Source organism: Phyllosticta citriasiana (genome assembly GCF_038021145.1).
Source record: "Phyllosticta citriasiana strain CBS 120426 chromosome Unknown IWZ02scaffold_14, whole genome shotgun sequence".
Classification (NCBI taxonomy): Eukaryota; Fungi; Ascomycota; class Dothideomycetes; order Botryosphaeriales; family Phyllostictaceae; genus Phyllosticta; species Phyllosticta citriasiana.
In genome coordinates this window covers 1,133,934-1,157,362 of record NW_027117291.1, presented here as the reverse complement: position 1 = coordinate 1,157,362, position 23,429 = coordinate 1,133,934, and the positions used below count along the sequence as shown (strand labels likewise).

The 23,429-nt window shown below is 53.8% G+C and overlaps 12 protein-coding genes across 12 annotated transcripts; 5 read left to right on the top strand and 7 right to left on the bottom strand.

Annotated features, from left to right (window-relative positions):
* Positions 1 to 380: 380 nt before the first annotated feature.
* IWZ02DRAFT_436383 (uncharacterized protein) lies at positions 381 to 2,307 on the bottom strand (the record flags this gene model as incomplete). The annotated part of the gene is made up of 5 exons (XM_066766522.1): positions 381 to 845; positions 900 to 941; positions 1,110 to 1,321; positions 1,534 to 1,727; positions 1,823 to 2,307. 5 exons carry the CDS (start codon positions 2,305 to 2,307, stop codon positions 381 to 383), a joined length of 1,398 nt encoding a protein of 465 aa, XP_066619481.1.
* Positions 2,308 to 2,488: 181 nt separating this feature from the next.
* Positions 2,489 to 4,131, bottom strand: IWZ02DRAFT_461528 (uncharacterized protein). Its single transcript, XM_066768220.1, has 2 exons — positions 3,419 to 4,131; positions 2,489 to 3,363 (listed from the first exon to the last, which is right to left on the bottom strand). The coding sequence occupies exons 1-2, from the start codon at positions 4,104 to 4,106 to the stop codon at positions 2,795 to 2,797; spliced, it is 1,257 nt and encodes a 418-aa protein (XP_066619480.1). The 5' UTR covers positions 4,107 to 4,131; the 3' UTR covers positions 2,489 to 2,794.
* A 98-nt stretch (positions 4,132 to 4,229) lies between these two features.
* On the bottom strand, positions 4,230 to 6,887 carry IWZ02DRAFT_461523 (putative alpha-L-rhamnosidase B). Its single transcript, XM_066768219.1, has 3 exons — positions 5,772 to 6,887; positions 5,450 to 5,715; positions 4,230 to 5,392 (listed from the first exon to the last, which is right to left on the bottom strand). Exons 1-3 carry the CDS (start codon positions 6,690 to 6,692, stop codon positions 4,504 to 4,506), a joined length of 2,076 nt encoding a protein of 691 aa, XP_066619479.1. The 5' UTR covers positions 6,693 to 6,887; the 3' UTR covers positions 4,230 to 4,503.
* Positions 6,888 to 7,473: 586 nt separating this feature from the next.
* IWZ02DRAFT_84534 (uncharacterized protein) lies at positions 7,474 to 8,737 on the bottom strand. Its single transcript, XM_066771303.1, has one exon. The coding sequence runs from the start codon at positions 8,623 to 8,625 to the stop codon at positions 7,612 to 7,614; it is 1,014 nt and encodes a 337-aa protein (XP_066619478.1). The 5' UTR covers positions 8,626 to 8,737; the 3' UTR covers positions 7,474 to 7,611.
* A 585-nt stretch (positions 8,738 to 9,322) lies between these two features.
* On the top strand, positions 9,323 to 10,970 carry IWZ02DRAFT_436379 (uncharacterized protein; the record flags this gene model as incomplete). The annotated part of the gene is made up of 4 exons (XM_066766521.1): positions 9,323 to 9,336; positions 9,591 to 9,629; positions 9,660 to 10,110; positions 10,131 to 10,970. The coding sequence occupies 4 exons, from the start codon at positions 9,323 to 9,325 to the stop codon at positions 10,968 to 10,970; spliced, it is 1,344 nt and encodes a 447-aa protein (XP_066619477.1).
* Positions 10,971 to 14,511: 3,541 nt separating this feature from the next.
* On the bottom strand, positions 14,512 to 15,327 carry IWZ02DRAFT_493806 (uncharacterized protein; the record flags this gene model as incomplete). Its single annotated transcript, XM_066769966.1, has 2 exons — positions 14,512 to 15,095; positions 15,153 to 15,327. 2 exons carry the CDS (start codon positions 15,325 to 15,327, stop codon positions 14,512 to 14,514), a joined length of 759 nt encoding a protein of 252 aa, XP_066619476.1.
* A 444-nt stretch (positions 15,328 to 15,771) lies between these two features.
* Positions 15,772 to 16,267, bottom strand: IWZ02DRAFT_493805 (ubiquinol-cytochrome c reductase complex ubiquinone-binding protein; the record flags this gene model as incomplete). Its single annotated transcript, XM_066769965.1, has 2 exons — positions 15,772 to 16,048; positions 16,215 to 16,267. The coding sequence occupies 2 exons, from the start codon at positions 16,265 to 16,267 to the stop codon at positions 15,772 to 15,774; spliced, it is 330 nt and encodes a 109-aa protein (XP_066619475.1).
* A 446-nt stretch (positions 16,268 to 16,713) lies between these two features.
* On the top strand, positions 16,714 to 17,744 carry IWZ02DRAFT_84494 (uncharacterized protein). Its single transcript, XM_066771302.1, has 2 exons — positions 16,714 to 16,944; positions 16,993 to 17,744. The coding sequence occupies exons 1-2, from the start codon at positions 16,850 to 16,852 to the stop codon at positions 17,609 to 17,611; spliced, it is 714 nt and encodes a 237-aa protein (XP_066619474.1). The 5' UTR covers positions 16,714 to 16,849; the 3' UTR covers positions 17,612 to 17,744.
* Positions 17,745 to 17,876: 132 nt separating this feature from the next.
* IWZ02DRAFT_436375 (uncharacterized protein) lies at positions 17,877 to 18,760 on the top strand (the record flags this gene model as incomplete). The annotated part of the gene is made up of 2 exons (XM_066766520.1): positions 17,877 to 18,568; positions 18,616 to 18,760. 2 exons carry the CDS (start codon positions 17,877 to 17,879, stop codon positions 18,758 to 18,760), a joined length of 837 nt encoding a protein of 278 aa, XP_066619473.1.
* Positions 18,761 to 19,588: 828 nt separating this feature from the next.
* Positions 19,589 to 21,745, top strand: IWZ02DRAFT_84479 (uncharacterized protein). Its single transcript, XM_066771301.1, has 5 exons — positions 19,589 to 20,933; positions 20,987 to 21,079; positions 21,139 to 21,225; positions 21,297 to 21,500; positions 21,562 to 21,745. The coding sequence occupies exons 1-5, from the start codon at positions 19,690 to 19,692 to the stop codon at positions 21,569 to 21,571; spliced, it is 1,638 nt and encodes a 545-aa protein (XP_066619472.1). The 5' UTR covers positions 19,589 to 19,689; the 3' UTR covers positions 21,572 to 21,745.
* On the top strand, positions 21,556 to 22,601 carry IWZ02DRAFT_84477 (uncharacterized protein). The gene has a single exon (XM_066771300.1). It carries the CDS (start codon positions 21,920 to 21,922, stop codon positions 22,475 to 22,477), a length of 558 nt encoding a protein of 185 aa, XP_066619471.1. The 5' UTR covers positions 21,556 to 21,919; the 3' UTR covers positions 22,478 to 22,601.
* A 250-nt stretch (positions 22,602 to 22,851) lies between these two features.
* On the bottom strand, positions 22,852 to 23,296 carry IWZ02DRAFT_84475 (uncharacterized protein). The gene has a single exon (XM_066771299.1). The coding sequence runs from the start codon at positions 23,212 to 23,214 to the stop codon at positions 22,930 to 22,932; it is 285 nt and encodes a 94-aa protein (XP_066619470.1). The 5' UTR covers positions 23,215 to 23,296; the 3' UTR covers positions 22,852 to 22,929.
* Between the last annotated feature and the right edge of the window lie 133 nt (positions 23,297 to 23,429).

Genomic DNA, 23,429 nt, shown 5'->3' with positions numbered 1-23,429 from the left:
TGTGTTCTTTTGGCTTGTGGAGAGTTATTGGGCATCTAGACCGCACTGTAAATGGCGTCGAGACTCAGCGTTTTGAGAAGGCCGGGACGATGCTGTGTCGACTCGTTAGGTAGCTTTAGCGGGTTTGAGGGTTCTGTAGACTATTTCATGACATGTGCTTTGAATCAACATTGACATTCAGCAGTCGGCAAGCTCATCTGAGCATTTCGTCAGGAGGAGCAGAAGGCGTTGAAGGACAGCATGGACTCCCAGAAAGAAGCCTTTTCCATCATGATCCATTTCCATCTTCGCCAGAAATTAATGCTACCGGCTGCATTGAGACAACTCTCATCCTGATAAGTTGGGATGTTCACCTGAGCAGCCGTCAAAAAATGCCCCCCCTACTCTTCCACGTCCTCACCAGCCCCTTCCATCGCATCTTCGTCAATCTCGTCATTCTCTGCAAGCTCCGCCAAATGATACAAATCCCAGTCCCAATTCTCGCAGTACTTGGTGAGATCCCTCTGGCCAAAGAGCTCGCTTACTACCACGAGGATCATGTCGAGCGTCGTACGCGTGTTGACTGTGGGTGCTTGGAGATCATCCTCGTCTCCTGTGCTTTGTTTCCGTGGCTCTGCACCAAGATTTGCGCCCTGTTTCGAGGGAGCCGACTCTTCGTTCTTGTCAGAGGGAGCGTGCTCCTGATCGTCTGGCTTGCCGCGAAGTTCTTCAACCTTGTCTGAGAGCATCTTCTTGAGCTCGTCATCCATCTCGTAGGTCTTCGAGTCATCGTTGCCCATAGACGGCTTTGCCTCACCCTTATCTTCCTCCTCGCTGCCCTTTGCGGGTCGCTTCTCGGTCTCTTTCTGTTTGACGAGTCAGAATGTGAAGTTGTGTGTTGGAGTAGTGTGGCGACTTACTTCTGCTTCCAGGGTCTTCCTACGATTAGCCTTGGTCGGCGGCTGTTCAACGGCATTCCCAACCACTCAAAAGTTTCCTTGTTGTCCAGCGCAAAATCTCGGGCCTTCATCTCGACCTCAGGGATAATTTCGCCCGTGAATCCGCAACGAACCCACAATGCCCTAAAGGCTAGTTCCCTGATGATGTGCATCTCGTCAGAGGCCACGCACGTCAGACGCGTCAAGCCGGCAGAGCAGTGCCCATATCCAGGAGCTCGTGTTGGCATGCAGATTGATACCAGACCTAAAGGTGAATCGAATCATTCCGAGCAGTTCCAAACATTTTCCACGTTTGCGCAGGCAATCTGTGCTGGCGCTGGATGACGGGTGATGAATCTGTCGAGCCAATTGCGCATAGTGCGCGCCCTTTCCGCCGTTTGAGACTTTGTTGGAAATGTGTAAAGATGCTCCTCTTTGGTAAATGTCCGAGCAACCGAATCAGACCGCGGAGAGCCAAGGAAAAGCATGAAGTCGATGATAGCGTGTAATCAAAGCGGCCTTGAGGCTCTTTGGGGCAAAATCATCGGTAGTCCTCCTTGACCTATGGGAGAGTAAGCAAGACGTTGCAGAGGTCTGGAGCAGTAATGCTACTTACTCGGAGAATCTCCGCCAGCAGATGAGCTGTCGCTGCCAGCAGAGGGAAAATCAGGCGGTAGCGCGGGCCTGGCAACAGGTGCCGAAACAAAAGCGCCATCAGTATAGTAGCCGCGAGTATCTCCAAGCCCATTCTTGTAGATGTCGGCCTCTAGCTGGAGTCTGGTGAGGTATGGAAGGCCGTCCGCTTCGGTCCTGGAGGTTTGGTTTCAGTGGAAGGCACCAAAGACGGAGATGGATTTTTTGATGGGGAAGGAATCTGGAGCATAGAATCCTGATATTGTTGTTACCTGACACTGTGCAAGTAAAGCGCAGCTTCCGCAGCTTCGAGATCGCTGGTTTCGGAGCCGACGTCAATATCAAGCGCTGCTGATTGTCCGAATCGCGACGCTCGCGACTGATTGTCATGGCTTCGCTGATGCTTTTTCGGCCCACTCTGACCGTGGGCTTTCGATTTATCCTTTGCGAACTCAGTGAACGTCCCGAAGTGTGTTCCCGGCTCGTGTTCTGGCGATTCCTCACGTTCGATTGCGGGCTCCGAGGCTACCGTCGTTGTTGGGAGCGAGAAGAAAGACGGTATCGCAGGCGCAGGCGCTTGAGCATCATCGCGCGTGAGATTTGCGCTACCTGGGAATGGGTCAGTTGCTGGGAAGGGCAATGACGCAGCGTCGCATGGCGGGAGAGACGTGCCGTTGGCTTCGGGACGCGCACGTTTTTTGTTGTCGATTGTCTCCAAAGCATTCGAAGACTCAAGCTTTCGCTTGAGCTGAGACATCAGGGCAAGTGGGCGAGAATGTGGTGGGTGTTAAGTCGAGGCAAAGAAGTTCGAGCTTTGGTGAGGTCGTAGAGAAAGTCGATAGCTTCGATAAACGTCGGACTTAAGCAACGATCCCCGCGCGCGCACATCTCAAAAGGGAAAGCGAGGCCGAAGAAGACTTTATATTCTTGCACGTAAAGCTCGCCCAGGGACGGTCTAAGAAGCTTGTGTTTACGTGTCCATTTATGGAATTATAACCAATACTGGAGACAAATTGGTAGCTGTCATGAGCTCGTCTGCGAAGCACCGGCAAACCGCATCCTCCTGAGAAAATACTAATAACTGGCAACCATGGGTATCTACGACGCCAAACTCCATCAAGTAATTCCTGATCATTCTTCATGATGACAGATTCCTGTTCCGTGCAGAGATCGTAAACGAGGTTGATCTCCATTCAAGGACGAGAAGTAGTTTTCTCGCCTAGCTGTGCTAGCAGCAACAAAGGTTAGTCATTTATAGTCCACACGCCAACTGCTTTGTCCAGAGACTCCGTGTCATGGTTAGTCATATAGTTCAACTCCAATGCCTCTTGCAACTCCTGCACCTCATCAACCTTTTCCGAGTGCCATTCGGCCTCCTTTGAGACTCGGACGATGCGCAGATTGGGGAAGTAGTTGTTGTCCAATGCTTCAGTCAAGTGCTCAGGACGAAGCTCCCCAGATGCGAAATCAGAAGCGTGGTCCGTGGAGAATCTCAGAAGATCCAGTCTTTCGAGGGGATGGCTCGCAAGGCTCCATCGTGAAATGTCGCCAAATCTTGAGGTGACATAGTCGTGCGAAATTTCGAGAGACTTCAAATTTGGGCAGAATGACAGGACTATGTTCATTTGCCGCTCGTCCATGCATCGATTGCTGACCAGTCTAAGCCGTTGAAGCTGAGGGCCGACACCTTCCAACAGCTTTCGAACACTGACCAGAGGGACGCGGGCGCAGTGCTCGATTGACAAGTTGGTCAGAGTCGGTGGTAGTGAGGTTTCCCCTGGAGCGTCGCCAGCCAGCTGCTCAAAAAAAAGCTCTCTCCAAAGGGCCGCTCAGATGAAGTTCCTCAAGATGAGGCCAAGATGTCGGACCTTTTGCTGTGTTGCTGTCGTTGGACGAGCGTGGGAAGTAGAGAACTTTTAATCTTGGCAGCCGCTGCAGGGCATTAGCCAAAGCACTAATGCTGATGGCTTCAGAGATAAGAGAGAGATCCAAAGTTTGAAGATTTCCGCATTTGGACAGAGCAGCGAAGCAATTGACAGCAAAGGAAGCCTGAGGCGCGACGAAAGCTTCCAAGCTGCTCTTGGTTCTGCCAAGTAGACGTGCTGTCATGGATTTTGAGCTTTGATGAACGATGCTTCTCAGATCCAAGACTCGCACCAGACCAGCCAAATCGCTCTTCTTGACATGGAGATTCACCGACGGGCAAACGGTCCTAACGAAAAAGTCGTAGTTCTTGCCGTAGAGGTGGGGTCGCTCGTAAAGGCGGCGAATCGCGGTGTTGTACCATTGATGGTTGACGAGACAAAAGGCCCAAAGTGTCGGTTGTGATGTGCTGTCGTGCGGAATGTAGTCTAAGACTTCAAGAAGCAACTCAGTAGGTAGATGAGCATATGTAGTCGCAGGTGCTTGCGTAGATTTGTAGGGCACCGAAGCTGCCAGCACGGTAGATGAAGTTGTCGTTCGTGACCGCATACTTGGAAAAAGTGGCCGAGGGTCAGAAACTTGAGAAATAGAAAGACTGCAAGGGTTGGTGGTGGCGGTGGTTGTAGCGTACATGGATGCAGCCAGCAGAAGTGAGCGGCGAAATGGTGATGACACAAAAGGACTGGACCCGGACCTAGCCGTTCAGCCTTATGCACGGATGCCTCGGAGGAGCCATTTTCCGGCGCACGATCCATCATCCATCGAAGCCTCCTTGTGCATCAACATCTAGCAGCTGTCTCAGAGACACACAACGACTACGCCATGGACATGCTTAGGGCGTTCCCAGACTGCTGCCACGTTTGAGGAATGCCTCAACTCCGTTGCACATTCGATTGAAGCCTTGTATTCCTCCGACACCCCTTAAGAGCCTCCCTGTACCACTTGTGCACAAAGCAATGGAATTTCTTCATACTTCTGCCATCGACGAAAGAAATTCCGTTTGTCGAAACTACGCAGTTATCTACGAGACTCATAATTTGCAGCCAAGCGTATATATGCTCGTGGTCGCCGACACCGCGAATTCGACGCTTTCCTGGCTTTGCAGAAACTCGAACTCGACGTTCTGCCCATCTTGATAGAACCTGGCTCCTTTCCCAACCTCATGCGGCAGCACGACCGTCCCCTGCGTGCCAGCAGGAACCTCCCACTCAAGAGACACCTCCGAGCCCTTCCTGGACCAGCTTGCCCGGAACTTTCCCAGCGCAGTGCTGAAGCCTCCTTCGGCACTTTCCACATCACCAAAAGACGGCGCGAGCTTCCAGGTCTTCCCCACCGGGCTAGTGATGCTCAATCCGAGAAGGTAGTTCGTCAACACGCTCGTTGGACCCGCGCTCCATCCGTGCGCGTGGCTGGGATAGCTCGAATCGTAGCTGTATCCACGGTAGCTCCTATAGCCAAAGGACCCATTCGTGAGATAGCCTTCAATCACCGTGGATTCGGTTCCGTTTTTGTTGTTGATGTACCAGCCCCAAGACCGACGGATGAGTTCTAAAGCGCGTTCTGCTTCGCCAGCCAAGAAATGCGCCTGAATTTCGAAAGAGCTGATGAAGGGTGAGATATTGCCAGGTAGCTCTGGTGTCTCGGCTCCTAGCTCCCTCCAGTTCCCAGTCAGACCAGATGATATCCTGGATATCGTTTCTGGCGCGGCAACACCGAAGAGTATGGCAAGGCTGTTGGCATCTTGGGGGTACACCGAGGTAAGCGTAGCATTGTCCCGGTACAGCCCCTTGTTTTCATCGAAGAGGTACTTGTTGATGGCTGACCGAAGCGCAGCAGCTCGGGCAGTCCACGTTGCGCTTAGGCTTGGGCTTGACTTCCAATCGGCGAGGCTGGCTCCAGTAACAAGCGTGTGGTACAGTCTTGCAAATGAATGTTAGCGGACAGGACAATCATTCAGAGACCAGGAACGGGCGCACATCATGTTGGCCTCACTGTTGTTCCATCCTTGTCCCAACCTCGCCCAGTCTCGAGTGCCACTGACATTCAATAGTTCGGTCTCTTGAACCTTGCCATACACATAATCCATGGCAAGAAGATATCTTTCCCAATTGCTATCAAGAAAACCCATGTCATTCGTGAAGAGGACGTAATTGTACGTCCCAATCATGGTCCACATGTGGTAAGTGTCGCTGTCCAGTTGCAGGAGAGGAGGGCCTGATTCTGGCAAAGCTCCACTGGCATTCTACGAATTTATTAGTCCTTTTCGTCCTTCGTGTCGATTCATTTTTAGGGACTGACCTGATGGTCGTACATGACCTGCAGCGCCCACTTGACACTCTCCATTTCGCCAGTGCTAACGGCGACCGCTGGTACCGCGATGCCCATGTCTCCTGGCCAAATAGTCCTATCTCTTTTCGCGCCATCCATAATAATGGTTGAGCCATTCCCAAGGATTCCATCATTAGACCACCCGCTGGTAATCAGCGGAAACTGCCGGCCCGTATTCACAGGCGCACTGTTGGTCTGCAGGGTATAAGCTCCGGCGTACCATATGCGATTCAATAGCTCGTCCGAAGATTTGAAGTACCCAGAGTAGGCGCGAAGGTTCGACCAAGTGGGCTGAAAACCGATTTCCAACTCGATGCTTCTGACGTCGACGCTTACTCCAGCAGCGATGTCTTCGTCATTCAGAAAGAGCGTCAGATATCTGAATCCACCGCGCAGCTTCGCGTCCGGCATGACGTACGAATGGTCCCCCGGCGCGCTGAAATTGGCATACAAGGCTCCGTCCCCGAGCGTGAAGTTGCCATTGGAAGAGTCTGACACCTTTCCAATGTAGTTCTTGGCCTCGGTGAAGGCAAGACCTAGCGCGCCCTTGCTGTCCCCGCTGCCCGTGAACTCCAGCGACACGATGCCGCCAACCTCGATGCCAAAATCGAAGACCACAGCTGAAGTCTTAGCGCCGAGCAATACTGGTCCAGGATAGCCAGATATGACATTTCCGCTCTCGAGAGATAGAATGGACTTGGGGCTGACAGTCCTCGAAGAGGGCGCATAGATGTATGCGTCCCATTCACCTGGGAATGCCGCAGAAGCTGGACCTGTACACACGGTGTCGCGCCAGCATTTTCCAGTGGCTGTGGTGATTTTAAAAAGGTTGAAAGGGAAGAGAAAAAATGTGACCGAAAGAAGTGACCTTGCAATTCTCCAACCAAACATTTTTGCTCAAAAGGAGCAAGATGACGGCTAACAGCGCACGATTGGGACTGGCGAAGGCTTAAAGAAAAAACAAGAAAACCCATCTCCCTACCGACGCCATTACCCAGTAACCCGTCCACTTAGACGACGGCGGGAAGGCCAGTTCTCAGCCCCCCCTCGCCCGAAAAGAGCCTGGACAAACTATCCATCTGCAACAACCCTGCACCGACATTGCACCGAGAATCGCACCTCGTCGTACGAGATTCTTCAGCCGGGCATCCCTACTCACCTTACAAACGTACGCGGGATCCCCTGTAGATAGCTCCGTCTTGGATAGCCTATGGCTCTAGCAAGACGTAAAACAATCAATCAATCAATCAATCAATCAACCATTACCCAGTACCTGACGCAAAACTGCAGAGTCGCTGCATTTGGCCCCGCACCCACGAACCTTTCTCGAAAACGTTGTTCCTGCAGCCCAACCCACCACGCACCCTCGGCAAAACGGACGAAGACGCCCCGACCGCCAAAATTACCCCAGCTTTTCTTGTCGATCCTCCACACTCGAGGACGGGATCGTGGACTGGCCGAGCCGAGCCAAGCGCTGTGGCTGGAAGGGGGAGGACAAGGCTCGCCTGTTCGCTCGTACTGCGCGCTCGGTTAGTCACATACATGGTGTTTAGGGTTGGTTCCGGCACTGACTCGCTGGACGTTCGCCGCAAACGAGGGCCCTCATGCCTGCACCTGAGGAGAACTAGTCGTCCTCAAGACCAGCGTTGCGGCTGGTGGTGCGGCGGTGGCGGCGGGTCGCTGGCGTCAGAGTTGGAGGAGGCTCGGCAGCCGCAGCATGCAAGACTTGACCTTAAATTCCATCAGCCACGATCCCGAAGAATCCTCCCGAAAGAGCTCCCGTATGGGAAGGTCATTTTGGAAACAGAAACTAACCCTGGGTCTCGATCTCAGGCTCTGGAGACCATGGCGAGCCCGGGTGCCTGAAAGGTCCGAACAGCATGATCTCCCTTGCTGGACTGTTCGCACTCCTTTCAGGACGACTGCGGTCTCCCAAGGTCTCTAGAGGGATGCCCCCATCCTCGTCCTCGCTGTTCTCGCGGCGCTGGCGGCGGAACAAGTCAATCGGGAAAGGAATTTCCCAGTTGTCAGCGGGCAGGGCGTGAAAAGCCACGAGGATCTCGAGCAGCACCAGAGCGAGCATGATGATGACGCAGTAGCGGCAACCAAAGAGAACGCCGCAATCCCATCTGGCGGCGGCCCCAGTCCCGGCGCACGCCGCATTCTCCGAGTCGCCGGGCCAGTCCATGGCCATCATGATGACGGCGACACTGAGGGCCAGGACGACACAGAGGAGACCAGCAAGCAAGAATTTGCGCGGATTGATGTGGTAGCGCTCTTGGATGCGACAGGGGACAGCCATCTGCAAAGCCGTCAATACATCTGCCTTCCAGAGCTTGAGCATCTTGAACTGCTCACGTAGAGGACCATGTGGAAGACGTAGAAGGCAGCGGCGCCCATCGCCACTTGCATGCTGAGCACGCTCAAAGCGAGCTCGACGGAGCAGTCGACCGGGAAGGCGTACCACGCCTCGATGCCGACAATTGCCAGAGCGAGGATGATGACGTCGAAGCGCAACATGAACCAGAAAAGGGCCTGGATTTGATGGGGGGTCATGGCTGCGATTCGAGAGTAAATAAATGGCGTAAAGGTGACTGGAACGATTCAAAAGGCGACTGCAATGGTGCGATCTGGCGGTTGAAAGAGTTTCGAGCCTCGATGAAGTTCTGCACAATTTTGATATCGTGGGCTCGGCGACCAAAGCACAGGGCGACGACACTACTCCCAACCTGGACGGTGGTAACAGAAAGCACTGCAATCTATCTGGGCATGCAGATTGTGCATCGTGAGCAAAAGCAAGGTGCTTCTCTTGGAAAGAAGCCATGCCGACTCTTTCGACGATCTATGTCCGATGTCTGATTGAAGGCAAACAATAGTGGAGTGGAGAACGTGGATGAAGCATGGCGAACATTGATTTCTGGACCAGGTGTGTGGACAGAAATGCTCTGAAAAATCTCACATATGTCCTGCCTCTTCTGCATCATGTCGAAGGCTCAAGGTGGAGCTCCGAGAGGTTGTGCGCTTAGACATGCTCATGGTTGACCTGGATGGAAGGTACGGTAAGCGACCCAGATTCAAAGTTCGCCTTCTCCGCGACGCGCCACCACACCTCTCTTTCTCATCCATCCTCTCGCCAACTGACAACCCACCACCTTGATTCTCACGTCGCGTCTCGAGGCCGTTCCCACAGGCCACGAGGCGCAACTCTTCCGTCTTACCGACCACGCTCGCAACGGCTCCTTTGCCTCCCCTTCTCAACCACTGAAGCTTGCCAACTAGTCGCGTCTCGCAGCCGCCTCAAGAGGTCGCAAGGCGCACATCTTCCGGCTCTCCAGTGACAACCCGCAACAACACCTTTCCCAACCTTCTCACCGACCGGACCCTCCACCACCTTGCTCTCGTCGCGTCTCAAGGTCGCCTCCTTCGGCAGCAGCTCGCTCTTCTACCCTCTACCTTCAACTCTACCAACAAAAATCACGAGATCTGATGTTCGTCGCTGCCGACTTCACGAACTAGCCACCATGGCAATCACAAGGTCAGTGAAGTAAGGCCATGACCCGCCGGCTCCCAAGTACAACCAGTCTTCCGTTGTCAAACATGTTCCCAAGAAACTCTCCAAGCCCAAGGCACTGCCTCGCCGCCGAGTCGCCCAGGAAAAGAATGTCGATCGTCTCACATCACTGCCTCTAGAGCTGTTCAAAATGATCACGGAGGGGCTTGTTCGTGACATCTCCAGAATGGTCTACTATCATAGTTTTCGGAGGCGGAAATTGTAAGACGAGTTGACAGCGCGAATCAAGCAGTTGATGAAACTCCGCTTCGTGAGTAGTAAGTGCACTACCTTCTACGCCATTGTAGCTTTATGGCTGACATATTCAGGGCTTTTTTGTGTCGAGATCACGAGCGCGATACTCGGCCTGTGGACGAGAATACAGAGTTCTTCTGGAATCATCTTGCAACAATCCAACCTCTCATGATATCCCAATTGCTCGTTGAGGAGTCTCTATCCCGGACCAACAACAACATTGGTATCCCAGCTCTGATTCAGCGAGCCGTGGGAAAACTTCTAGATTTGCAAGCCAACGGATCAATGATCAGCAGGAGGGCCCTTGTCGAAGCAACCTGCTCCTGCATTTTTCATGCGACCCGCTGCACAGAGATCTTATATAATCTCACAAACCAGAAAAGCACAACTTTTGGGCCGTATGGAAGGACAACTTTTGAACAGGAAGTTGAGAACACCTGCTGGGCATTCTCGAAGCTGAATATGGCCCAATCACTGATCGAAAGGGAGATAAATTCCATCCACGTTTTACTGGCTTAACCCAGTGGGCGGCCGCTCGGAACGGCAACACCGATGTGGTCAAATACCTCCAACAGAAGGGTTGTGACTTCGGACAAAGGCAAGCAGATTATTTTGATCTACGCAGTCCACTTTGCGGTGCGGTGGATGGAAATCATGCCCAAATTTTCAAAGCGATTTTGCCTTCTTATGATAGGTATAGAGTTACGGCCTCTGAGCTTTCTTTTCCTTACAGGTACGATCCCGACCGTTGGCCAAGGACCCTCCTGAGTCGCAAGATCGCGACCGATGGATCAGAAGAAATGGTCCATATGTTCTGGGCTCGAAAGCCATTCATGGATGAAGAAGAGCTCAGCCAAGCGCTGATTCACATGTGCCTGAGTGGTCGACATGATAAGGCAAAGAAAGCCGCCATCCTGATCAAATCGGGCGCCTCAGTCGAGAAATACTGCGAGTACAACGGTACCATCCCGCTCGAAGCAGCAATTACCACCGGACCCCCCGAACTTTTGCGGTTCCTTCTCCAGAATGGAGGAAGCCCAACCGCTACTATTGTCGAACGGTACAACAGTTGCAAGAAGTACCGCTCGGATCCGTCAATCAAGGCCCTTGATTCAGGCAAAATCGACTCGATGAAAGAACTGCTTCAACATTGCAAGTGGGAGGTAGCAACCAAGGCAAACATGCTGCTAGAAGCTGTCAACAAGGATTCTGTTGACATGGTAAAGGTTCTTGCGTCGCCCGACCATTTTGATCCAACATCTTCAAGACGCGCAGTCAACATGGGACGCGCCGCCGTGAGGCAAGCTCGTGCCAATTTCAAGACTGAAATCGTCGATGTGCTTCTTGCTCACGGCTGCCAATAGTAGCTCCGAGTGCATTTACCTGGTTTCAAGCGAAGGTCGGAAGGTATCACAACATCTTAGTGGAACAGGAAGAGATGGCGCTCCGGATCAGTTGGCTAGCGTGGTTTCTTTTGCTGCAGAGCCACGTCTGTCCAACTACCACAATAGACCCAATGCTTGCTGCCAAAGGAGTTGGGAAGACAGGATAGCAAAAGAAAGTTGCAAGACGAAGTCAAACAGGTTGATGATGGTTGCTGAAAGTTGCGACAAAAATAGGAATCAGGGATTAGCGATTCTACAGGGACAGCAGGTAGCTCAATTTAAAAAAAAAACGGGGTTTAAATGGAACGAGAACCGTACACGACGGAGGTGCTTAAGAGCCTGAGCAAAAGTCACCCAAGATTCTCCTGGTGTTGATTTTGTGTGGCAGCAAAACAGGGCGACAAGCATCCAAGTCAACCACTTGCGTGGATTGCGCAACCGAGTTGGACAACACAATCCAATCAATCAGTGTCCTTGAATGAGCATTCTTAATCAACCGTAAATCTCGATTCCGCTGCTGGGTTTAGACCATGGCCAACATGCACTTTTGGCTGTCAGACTATCGTTTTCTCACGGTACAGATGGAGTTTGAGGAAGGCCTGTGTACCTTGCCCCTGGTGGAGTGATCCATGTCATTGGTAAGTAGTTGACGTCTCTCCTGTCTGCGCGTGTCCACATACTCATGAACAGGCCACTGCTCTGCGCCATAAGCGGACGCAAACTCGAGACTTTCAAGCTCATATACTCTCCAATTCCGACAACATTTCTGCGGATGATTTTGACAAGGTTGCCCTTCGACTGGTCATTTCGGCGTGGGTGAAAGGGGCGAAGTTCTTCTGGATCCCGCGACCAACTTGCACATTGGGACTCTTTGTCGCGACGGAGACAGAAACCACGTAAAGACCGCCAAAATCCTCAAAGACGCGGGAGCTGAAGTCAACACCTGGGCTATCACGTGTGTCAGGGAACGCCTTTGACGGCGGCAATCCGCAGCGGTCCACCGGAACTTGTGCGCGCGTTGATCGACGACCACGGAGCGCGTGCTCGAGCAGGAGGACACTTGAACTTCGGACAAGACCGCAGCTACCGTGTCGATCCTCTGAGGACCGCAATCGACTCTTCCAAGCTAGCAGCGGTCAAAATATTGCTCGAGTGCGGATCGTGGTATCGACTTACTCGGACCAACGCGCGCTGCGAGCCGCCGTCAGCGTCGAATCTGTTCCGATTCTCAAGATTCTCCTCGACGACTTTAATTCGGATAGCTCTGTCCGCATGAAGCAATTGGACGCGGCGTGGTTGAACTCGCTCGCCCGATGTGCGAGGAGTATGTCTATGGGATGCAGGATGCTGCTGGAGGATGGTTGCGATGCAAACGTCGGGAAACGCAAGAAAAACGAGTCAGCTCATGATTGTTTCCTGAGATGCGCTGCACTTGCCCATCAGCAGCAATACTTAGGGTGGGACATGGAGGAATACCCCGGACTCAAAACTAAGCATCTCTCATTCAGCCGCGCGCGATCCGGCGATTTCGGGCTGACTTTTTGCGTCGGCACTGACTCCCCTGGTTGGGAGCAGAATATAGACGATAGTCAGTAGCAGTGAATGAATCGTTAGCTCATACTCAATACTTGGTCAATCGGTGCTCCTAGCTACCATCGACTGTGTAGTAAAATAGATCCAGCATCTCCAGGGCGACCTCTCGGATAGCAACCGCAGCACGTGGATCTACGCCGCATGTGAATGCGTCGTTTTCAACAAAGACATCAAACAAGAGTTGGAATCACGGTTGAGGTTCAAGCTGGAGTATACTGAAGCGGGAGAGAGGGAGCTCCAAGAGGAAGTTCGACGCAGCTGCTGGGCAGTCGTTGCTTTGAAAAGAGACATGTCTCTGTCGGAGAAGCTCAAATTCTCAGGGGGTGAAAGTCCTCCAGTGCGTCCGAATGATTGTCCTCGCTTCATGGGCTCTGCTCAGTGGGCTGTCGCGTACAGAGGAAACTGTTCTGCAATCGAATATCTCCAGCGCGGAGGATTCGGTTTTGGTCTGTCCGCACTAAATGACCCTCTGGACGCCACCCTGCGCTCGCACAAATTAGAGACATTCAAGCTTCTGCTTCTCCACTCTGGCCAGGAAGTCGCCGGAGAGTTCAAAGCCGTTGGCTATGCTTTGATCGAACTGGGCTGGATAGAATGGGCGAGAGGCTTCTGGGCTCCTGACCGTTCCTGCAATCAGACGCCAGCTAGCACTTCAACCCTATCAATCATTTGCATTTGGCGGAGATTGAGGCCGATTTGAGGAACGACTCGATTTGAGTGAGGTGTTTGGAGCAAGCTGGGAAGACTGGGCTGGACGATGACGATGGAATCGGAGCGGGCGCGTGCGGCGTTCCTGACGTGTCTGGGAGATGTGTCGACGGAGTTGACGTTGACGTTGCTGTGATCAGGTCGCGAGCAGCAATGGCTTCAGCGGTGGCGGTGGTCGAATGGGTGCATGTAGGAGAGCTCATCGGCGGCGGCGGAGGCGGCGCAAGCGACTCTAGCAATGCGCTCAATGCGCGGCGCAACTCGACGATTTCGGAGTCGGCGAGGCGATGGTGGTGGTGTTCTGGCGGGAAATCGTCGTCAGCAATGGGGTCAAGAGTGGGCAAAGAGTAGGGAAGACTGAAGATGAATGCACTTACGAGGCAGGGTTGAGGGCGCCGTGGTGGCCTGCGAGGGAAGCGTCGGCAGCAGCGCGTGGTGGCTGTTGGAGGTGGTAGTGGTGCTGCCAAAGACCACGACGGTGAGGAGCGCGAGCAGTAGGTTGACCTGGAAGGTCAGAGACGCAAAGGGCGCCATTGTCTGCCAGCAAGCAACGTATAGAGCAGATGGAATGAGTGTGTTGGCGATGAGATGGGACAAGGAAATATTGTTGTGCAAGCTTGGAGTGTGCTCGAGGAAAACCGCAAGAAACTGTTTTGCATGAGAGCGGTATAGGGTAGACTTGAGCGCCGAGCCCCCTGTGAGGTGCAGTGATAATACTCTTAATGGTACTCTTAATGGTCGAAAGATGATGGACAGTGCATTCTTGAGGTGGTGAACTGGAGGGCTCCTACTGATTCTGAGTGTCTGAAAAACAGGTCTTTGGCAATTGTGTAGTGCGTGTAGACACGCCTGCTCCAAGAGTCTGGCCATCGTGGTGGAGCACAAGAGTACTGGTTGTACAATACGCTCATCTGGTCAAGGTTTAGCAGGATAAGTCATTTTTACTACTTGCAAAGTCCACGAGTTTCGTGACAATTCTAGAAGAGAATTGTGGGATAGGCGTTGCGGCAAACGAAGCCAAGTTCTTTGTCCCGTGCAACCCCATTGTCTGAACCATCCAACTGCGGATCTTGAGCTCGAAAGTCCGTCTTGATCCTTCTCTACTGCTCCAATTCCCAATTTCTCTAGTTCCAAGCGCACCATCGAACCTTGGCTGTATGTGCCGAAGTCTGTAGCAACGATTGAAATCCTACTGCTGGACCTACAGTATTCAGAGCTCTCACGTCAGAATCCAAGCCAAGATGAGCAAGACATAGGCCATGCGAAGCCAGTTTAGGATCCGGCGAACCCACTGCATCACTTTATCGGCCGCAATGAGGTTCATGGCAAGGACCGCCATCGGCGACGAATTGATCCAGAAAAACGGAGAGACCAGAATCTCCGCCAGACGCAGGAAGCAGCGGCAAATAGAGGCAACCCAGCTGTGGGCAGCGTCCAAGAGAGTGCTCTGCAGAGGTGGGCACACCGGGACGGGGAAAGACGGACAGGACAACAGTTGAGGAGTGGGTTCGTTCAGTTTTGGCGGATCCGTCGAAATAGTTGTAGGGGCGGCGTCGGTTGTCATCAGCTCCAGCGTGCAGCCCATCTCTTCCGAGGCCATCGCATACTCCATCGGGCATTTCGAGGCAGTGCAGCTCATGACCTCAGTCTCGCGATCATCTTCAGCGTCCTCTACATCCAAATCGACCACCGCAGCAAGAGCCGAAGACGCAGGCAAGCTCATCAACAGCGCGAGCGACTCCTGCAGGGCGCTCACTGCATCGCGGAGCTCCTCGATGGCTGCATTAGCGATATGAGGCGGTTCTAGCAAGCGCGCGGCGTTAGAAACTTGACAATTCGAGCGCGAGCGGTGAGCCGTACCAAGGAAATTTACGGCCTTCGCGCTGGGTCCAGAGGAGGGAAGCAGACTGGAAGCAGTGGAAGCCGTGACGCCGCCGTCGTCGTGATTTGTAGGCGATTGAGCGACGCTGAAGTCGACGGTGACAAGTGCGAGGAGCAAGTAGACCAGAAATGAGAAAAAAGACAGACGCGGCATGATTGGCATGGGGAGGAGCGTGATGTCCGACCAGGATGATGATGGTGGTGGTGGTGGTGGTGGTGGTGGGGGAGGATAGTCGGTTTGTTGTCGGTGTTGTTGGATTGTCGAGAGGAGAAGAGAAGTAGAGCTGGCAGAAGATTGCTGCTTTGAGTAATTTTCGCCGGCGTCTGTGAGCTGCCATTGGTATCTTCCTCTAGGAAGCACAGCCACGCCTAGGGAGTAGTCGTCTACCATCATCGCTGCGTCTAGGGAGCGGACTGAGCGTGGATCGGACACCTGAACAGGCAAGCGAAAATGTAGTCCGCAAAGGAAAAAGGCAGACTTGAAGACTCCAATACTAAGACAGTATTTCAAACCTTGTCCCCTTCTCATCAACTCTCCCTCCTCTTCACCTCTTACCCCATCCACTCCTCCCTTCCTCCCCTATCACACTACCTCATCCTACGCACTCCCCTCCTTCTCCCATCCCTCCTTCGAATTCAAATACTTGTTTCTTTCAATCGCCCAATTCAACAACCAATAACCCCCTACGAAGGGTGGGACCCAGTACAGCACCTGGGCCTTGCTGCGCCTCCACGTGTTGAAACAGGCGTTGTGTAGGGCGCCACCCAGGGCGCGCTGACGGTTGGAGGCGAGGCCGTAGGCGACGATGCCGCTCTGGGGGTTGAGTACGTGTGCCGCGCCCCAGGCGGGTTTGTGGAGGTTGTAGATTGTGTAGCTAAGGAGAGAAACGGTGTTAGTGGAGTGTCAGGAGGAGAGATTGGATGAAGGTCTAGGAGCGTTTGCAAGACGACGGGAGTGTGTCACAAGTCTGGGCAGGAGACCGGTAGCTTTGTAGATGGAGGTGTAGGGGTCGGGTCCAGGAGTAAGCAGGGCTAACGTACTCGCCGGTGGGACTGCGCTCGACAATCTGGGATCCGTCACTGCCAGCACCCATGATGATGACCAGGTATCCTGACTATTTCGTGCCTTTGTCGAAAGTCTCGTGAGATGTTTGTTTGTTGACGAGGACCGGCCGATGCTTTGGTTTTGGGTTGCGTTCCAGGGTTTCAACTCAAGACGTCATCCGAGGAGGCTCAAGGAAGACCAAGGCGGCGAAATGGAGAGCGCACACATGGCGCTCTTATACATGGCAAGTGAGCTGACTGAGGAGGCTCTCTCTTTCAGCCTGTCTGCATGCACGCATGCCAGCCAGCCTGCAGGGAGCCTTCTTGGCCCTGTCTTGAAAACCCCTCCATCAAAGTAGCCCTAAAAAGCGAGCAACCTCAGCGCCCTGCATCTGCCGACTCTGTGGCGTGACACAGCACGGCAGCTATTGCAAGGCCCTTACAATGAATTTCTCTTCATCACTCTTTTCTGGATGATGGCGGTCGACTGGGCCAATCACCAAACTCGTCTTACGATGCTGAAATAGTATGCAGGGCATCCCGGGTCGATCTGCCGGCCGTCGGAAGATCCGACCAGGTAAAATGGGCGGTGTCGCCATTGTGCTGCCTGTTTTGGAGTAGTACGTCCCTGAATGGGTGGAAACTATCCGCGCGCGGAGCGGGTGGGGGCGGAGAGGGGGACTTCTTGGCACGATCAGTCGGGAAGACACGGTGCTAGGAAATACAGGCAAGCTTTTCGATCTGCTTCCTAGCTCTTGATATTTATGCAGTGCAGAAATGATGATTCCGTTCGCTTTGGTTTACGGCTCGCGCAGACCCGGCCATCTGGCTCTTCACATTGGACCGTGGGAAGAATGGCATCGTTGGAATTAAGTTGCAGTTCCAAAGAGAACCTACTGCATGTACTCTGCATGTACTGTGTTTCTGGCGGAGCCATGGGAGCGGTGTCTTTTTTCTTCATTTTTTGGTTGACCATGGGGGACAGCGACAGCGTCACTGTGGATCAAGGAGAGAGCCGTTGGGTGCGGGGGATCCAGGTGAGCCGTCTCCTGATAGCGCGAGATGGGACCCAGACCAAGGAAGCTATTTGGAAGGAAGACGGCAATCGAGTCTCGTCGTCTTCTCTACCGGGCCGCGCCGAATCCTGCATGTGGATGGAAGAGCAACCAACACAGTCAGCAGGGGTAGTAGCGAGCGAACACGACGACGTGGGCGAGAAAAAGACGCGACTGGCCAGGTCCAGAGCAACACCAAACGGTTCAGGGGACACGGCGCAAGCGCGCGCCATTGACGAGATGGCGATGGACTCCTTCGCCGCCCCGACTACACTACTCCACCTTGTTGCTGCGCCTGCCCACAGCCCAAGGCCGCCGCGGGCCACCCACCACGCTTGACCTTAGCCAGCGCGCGCCTACAAGAACCACCGCCCGCGCTGACTCACCTGTTTGCTCCTCCAGGATTTTTTTTGCGTTGCGAGCTGGAATTGTCCACTACATCATCCCAAGCAAGGGATTCCCACAACCCACAAAACCCACCGCATTCTTGCCCTACGCTGCTCTTACCCTCGAAAAACGACGCCCTGAGCCTGAAATATCAACAAGACTTCCGCCACCCCACCAGTGCTTCACTCCGCTCTTTTCCTCGCTTCCTGACGACAACATGAGGGGCATCACCCCCTCCCGCCGGGCCGTCGCTCTCATGACGGCCCTGCTCTTTCTGTCTCCCACCTCGGCCGCGCCTTTGGCCATAGCTCCACCATGGCCTCCTCAATGTCGCTGCGCCCTCATGCCAGCATCAACTCCATTCTTCCCGCCACAATCTCCCGCTCCTACCCGCACCGGTTCCTCTTCGTTTGTCGACTCTTGCACTGCTCTCGGTCCACGCCTGCAATCATGGCGAGAAGCCGCTCCAGAAAACGCCGCCGAGAAAGCATCCCAGCTTGAAGCATGGGTTCTCGATCAAGACGAGAGAACCGCAAAAGCCGCCGCCGACGTCTTGTGGGGCAAGCGCCCGCTGCCAACCGGTGTCATGATGAAGACGGGTGCCTCGGGAAACAAGGCCAACGCCGAGGTGTTGGAGGCCTTGAGGTCCGGCAAGGACAAGGGTAGGGTCGTCTGTCGGAGCGTCATCGTCGTCGACGAAATCAGGCCAGCCGACAGATGGCGGGGAAGTGAAGACGCCTCGTGGCAGACCACCGGGCCGGACCAGTGGCAGCAGGGTCCTGCCAAGACCCTGTGGAAAGACATTGAGGACGCCCTGCGCTCCCAGAAGCTGCTGTTGCCCATGCGCATAGTCGTGCTTTTGTTGGTGCTCTTGTGCTTGATTGAAGTTGGCGACGAGATTGTAAAGTGGTACGTTTCCCTCTATCCTACAGCCTTCAACCCTGACTTTCTTCCAGCTTTCAAGCAAGACGTGGTGGTATTCAGGATCGCCGGGGAGGCAGAAGAGATGAAAAGTCGTGGCTCAAGAACCTGCCGCGCATGAAACTGCCGGCGCTCGACCCCATCATGGAGACGGACGAAGATGATACCCCACTGCCCTGAGAATACTCGGACAGGCTGTCGCTGTGCGTTGGAACCAAAGTGGACGATGACATTTGATACCATGTATGATATTTACGAAGTCAAGATATTGCTGTTGTGCGAGCAACACCTTTCAAATAATCTCACGGCCCTGTATCGAGGGGCGCTCTGCTCTGTAAGGACGTCAACGTCAACCCCCCCCCCCCCCCCTGCAGCGAGAACAATAGGCAAGGCTGCTGATGTAGCCAGGGGTCATGGCCTCTATTGCAGTCTACCACTGGACCTCGACCTTTGCTCCAGCCTAACGTCTCTAACTTGCCAAGAGGATGACTACTTGCTGTTCGCTGACCTTTTGGTGCACGACTTGTGGTAGCAGTCTCCCACTCTTCCCACGACCCATGCACCTGATGTCGAGCTTCAATCACCAACACGATTTTTCCAGGCTGACCATTTCCTGAAAGTTTCAAGCTACGGCTCTTGTGCTTGAAACATCTGGTCGCGCGGAAGCGTCATCCGAGGGCAAATTGCCAGCAGCAAGGAATCCGTGCCTGTCTTGGCGCCGTTACACGCCCCATCCTCACCACCTTTGCAGCCTCAGGCCGTCGAGTAAGACATGTGGATGACCGTTTAGTATCAGCTCAATTGGAACCGAAATGTCTCATCACGTGTACTGTACTGTCATTGCAATTTCACCCGCTTTTGCCACTTTTTTTTCTTCGCCGGGTTTTTGGCCATGGCCTTTGCATCGCCCAAACGCAGGGATCGTGTTTACGCGGAGTGTTGGAATGGAGGAGCACTGGGAGCATTCATATCATGACCCGCGCGCCTTTGCCTCTGCCTTCTCCCACCCAACGCGTGCCTCGTCCTTCGCGAAGCTTTCCCAACTCACCTTGTCATTCATTCAACCTTTTTTACGTTCGGAGCACAGGTATCCCACTCTTTCAGTCGTCATGCATCCTTTCCTTGCGCTCTGCGCCCTTTCCATCTTTGCCGCCAATGCCAATGGTGCCGCTTATCCCAAGGTCGGGCAGCACGGCTTGCAGAAACGCCAGCTGATCCCCGGCCTTCCAATTTTTGGTCCATACGTTGACCCAGACGACTTTCTGACCGACTCGAGCGACTCCACTTCGACTGATGCATCCGACACCGCGGCACCAACTGACGACGACCTAGGCTCGACCACCATCAGCAGCAGCTCCAGCACGAGCTCTCACTCGAGGCGTACCCATTCGTACTTTATCCCATCGCCTTCGGCCTTTCCCATTCCCGTCACACTTCAACACCAAGTGGAGACGACGTACATTCCGAGATACACGACCTGCCGAGCGGTACCAGAAACAACGGCTTTGCCCGGTCCACCATACCTCAACAACACGCCGACGGCAGCTTCCACGACCTCGTCGACATGCGAGACGTTTTACGACTCGCTGGAGACGACGCTCTGCCACACGACGCTAGTCGGCCTAGCAACGCGCGTCACCATCACCGACTGCTTGCAAGAAATCACCTTTTCTTCCGACTTTGGCGCCGCATTGGTGACGCCGAGCCCGACGCGCGTGGGTTCCGGGTCGCTGCTGTCGACCACCACGCCTTCGGCGAGCACGCAGCTGCAGACGACGTACTACATTTCGCCATGGCACGCGTTTGTCGACGACCAGGGGCGCATCCCCGAGGATGTCGACGTCAAAGTGTGTCATGCTCGCCCCGGCAATTCCACCATTGACGACTGCATCCGCGAGGAGGAGTCATGGGCCGCCGTCCCTGTCGTCGCCACGACGCACTTTACGACGAGCGTCGACATGCTGGCTACGCTGACTGACGGGCCCGGCACGTACTACATCGGCACCGTCCATGGACACTTCATCGGCAACCGCACCACCGTCAGCCTCAGCACCACCATGGTCATGAATTGGGTCTACGAGGCCGAGACCATTTCACGCGGCCCTCGCGTCTCGGCCACGTCGGCCCCTGGACCCCTTCCGACGGGTTCATTGAGTCCGGCAACGGAGACGGATGCTTTGATTGAGCCTTCGGCCACGATTAGCTCGACGAGCACGCGGACGAACACGCTGATCCGCACCGTGGTCGACGCGTCGACGGATGCGGCGCCTGATGCTACGTCGCTGTCGCTGTCGCCAGAGCAGGAGACGCAAATCTTTTCCATCTTGCCGTATTATCCGACGGGCACCGAAGAGTGGGTTAACAAATCAATACAAAATAGAAGAAACTGGACTAACGATCACGCAGGCCGGACGTGCCCGATGTGACGGTCACTCTGTCGCCCGAAGAGGAGACGCAGATTTTCTCCATCCTGCCGTACCTTCCCACCGGCACCGATGAGTATGTCGATTGAGGCGCACATGTTGCACGCGGAGAAAGGAGTGAGCTGACCACGACAGACCCGACGTAACTGCAACGCTATCGCCAGAAGAAGAAACGCAAATCTTCTCCATCCTGCCTTTCTTCCCACCAACAACGACGGACGAGTCAGTCTCTCCCAATCCATCCACCTATAGCTTTCCCTAAAATCCCGCATCACTAACCAACACCCCGCCAGAATCGAGGCCACCACAACCTCAACTTCCAGCTCCACAACAACGCTCTACAGCGGCACCACGACGCTGTACTCGACCGGCGCTTCCGGCGCGAGCAGCAGCGCCAGCGCCATTTTCATTGAGACGATGCCCACGACGCCCATCGTGCGGCCGACATTCCCCGTCTCGGCGAGTAGCTTGTCGTTCCGGTGGGCCAATTCGACGACGTGAGTGATTCGTTCTTTCTCGGGGAGTAGTGTGTTGGTGTGCTAACGATGAAGGCGATAGACTGGCATGATTCGTCAATCCTTCTGCCCGTTCGCCTTTCCGTGTACCGCGGGTGGCACATGGAAAAGCGTGGCCCAGAGCGCACCGACGGCTTCCGAAATCCCAGCTCCTGGGCGCAGTTGTGGTGCTGGATGAAGGCTGCGGTGCTCGGAGCTGGCGTTTCCTCTGGCATCCACCGTGCATCCGTCTTCGGGCTATCTGTCCGCTCGATGCTAAAGAAGGTCGGTTGGGGATTAGAGAAGCACGAACACCATCCTACAGTTCACTGCGCCGCTGCAGTGGTGGTGAAAAGGCGAGGCCGCTCAGACTGCCATCCCATCTACAAACGGCGTCTTTTCGTCTTTTCCATCTCTTCCGTATGCCATTGCTTCTCGGGTCTGTCTGTCTGCCATTTGTCATCTGTCCATCATCTGCCCTTCTGATCCTCGCATCGCATGTTACTGTCCTTTTCGCTTCTCCCTTCTCCTCATATCGAACCATCCTGGAACCCATTAATTTTGTTCTTCTCTACTCCACTTTCATCCCTCTGCGTCACACACTAAAACAACAGCCAAAGAGGCCGAAAAAGGCAAACAAGCACAGCGATGAATTCATTATCAACCCTCAGCCAATATCACTTGCCTCCTCCCCTTTTCATGCTTGTCCTTGTCGTTGCACCTCACAGCTGTTTCCATACGTACTCTATACCTCCTTCTCCTCCATAACATCAAACAAAAAGCAAAAATTTCGGGCGAGCGAGGAGAGCCAACAGTTGCTTACTTGTTTCGCCATAGATATAGTGCGTAGAATAATAGAATCAATCCCCCTAAATCGAAAAATGGTTCTTTTTTTTTTTTTCTTCTTCTTCTTCTTTTCTTTTCTCTCTTTTTTTCCTTTTCTTTTCCCTTTTCCATTTTACTTCTCATTTGAGACGTGAATCGCTACATCCATTCCGCGCCACTGGGGCTTGGATGGATGGAAATGATGAACGGGAGGAGAACGAGAGTACGCCGCTGACGAAGCGAGCAGCAGCGAGACAATTGAGCTTCTTTGGATAAGTGGACGTGCCGGCGTGATCCGAAAGGATGGGAAGAGCGACGAGGGGTGAGGGGGAAGGGGAAGAAGAAGAAGAAGAAGAAGGGGAAGAAGAAGAAGAAGAAGAAGAAGAAGGGGAAGAAGAAGAAGAAGAAGGACGACGGACCAAGGGGAAGCACCATGTGACCATGAGATGAGGCAGGAGGGGGGCCGTAGGAGCGAGCGGGACGGCACGTCTGGAGGAGGTCTGGATTCGCTTTTTTGCTGCCGCTGCTCTCGCGTGCATGCCAGAAAAGGAGAAAAAGAGCGACGACAAAAACTTGCGCCGTGGACCTTCACTCGTCGTTGCGCATGTCATTTCATGTCAATTTGTATACTGTACGACGGGAACGAGACAGGGTAAGTTGTGGTAAAGCTGCCACGTGGATTTCCACGACAAGACGCAAGCAGTAGAGAGCACGGTGGTCTATTGATCGTGTATACTGTACATCGCATATCTACATGTTTACATACATATGTATACAAAAAAAGAGAAGCACAAGAGTCGAGACAAAAGAGTGAAAGAATGGAAGAGCTGGCAAACCCAAAAAGACAAACGTAGCGTAGCGAGCGTGTATGTGCGTGGTGTGTACGCAGCATAAAGTACAGTAGTAGTAGTGTGTGAGAGCCAGCCGAACCCGACCCAAGAATTCCCCAAATCTCACCAGCACCTCCTCCTCACTCCATCACCCACCCACTTACTTACAACAAAAAGTAAGCAGCAACAACCGCAACAACGGCTCCCGCACCCGAAACACCAACCCTCATCGCCGCACCGGTGAACTGGAGCGGCGTCGACTTGGGGGTCGAAGCCA

Coding starts and splice junctions, on each gene's coding strand:
- IWZ02DRAFT_84479 (XM_066771301.1), top strand. CDS start 19,690: ATGCATCCTTTCCTTGCGCTCTGCGCCCTTTCCATCTTTGCCGCCAAT. Junction 20,934..20,986: donor TATCCGACGGGCACCGAAGA/GTGGGTTAACAA, acceptor ACGATCACGCAG/GCCGGACGTGCCCGATGTGA. Junction 21,080..21,138: donor CTTCCCACCGGCACCGATGA/GTATGTCGATTG, acceptor TGACCACGACAG/ACCCGACGTAACTGCAACGC.
- IWZ02DRAFT_84475 (XM_066771299.1), bottom strand. CDS start 23,214: ATGCTGCGTACACACCACGCACATACACGCTCGCTACGCTACGTTTGT.
- IWZ02DRAFT_461528 (XM_066768220.1), bottom strand. CDS start 4,106: ATGTACGCTACAACCACCGCCACCACCAACCCTTGCAGTCTTTCTATT. Junction 3,364..3,418: donor CGACAGCAACACAGCAAAAG/GTCCGACATCTT, acceptor CCCTTTGGAGAG/AGCTTTTTTTTGAGCAGCTG.
- IWZ02DRAFT_461523 (XM_066768219.1), bottom strand. CDS start 6,692: ATGTTTGGTTGGAGAATTGCAAGGTCACTTCTTTCGGTCACATTTTTT. Junction 5,716..5,771: donor AGGTCATGTACGACCATCAG/GTCAGTCCCTAA, acceptor ATAAATTCGTAG/AATGCCAGTGGAGCTTTGCC. Junction 5,393..5,449: donor AACAGTGAGGCCAACATGAT/GTGCGCCCGTTC, acceptor TTCATTTGCAAG/ACTGTACCACACGCTTGTTA.
- IWZ02DRAFT_84494 (XM_066771302.1), top strand. CDS start 16,850: ATGGGTGGAAACTATCCGCGCGCGGAGCGGGTGGGGGCGGAGAGGGGG. Junction 16,945..16,992: donor CACGGTGCTAGGAAATACAG/GCAAGCTTTTCG, acceptor TATGCAGTGCAG/AAATGATGATTCCGTTCGCT.
- IWZ02DRAFT_84477 (XM_066771300.1), top strand. CDS start 21,920: ATGCCATTGCTTCTCGGGTCTGTCTGTCTGCCATTTGTCATCTGTCCA.
- IWZ02DRAFT_84534 (XM_066771303.1), bottom strand. CDS start 8,625: ATGGCTTCTTTCCAAGAGAAGCACCTTGCTTTTGCTCACGATGCACAA.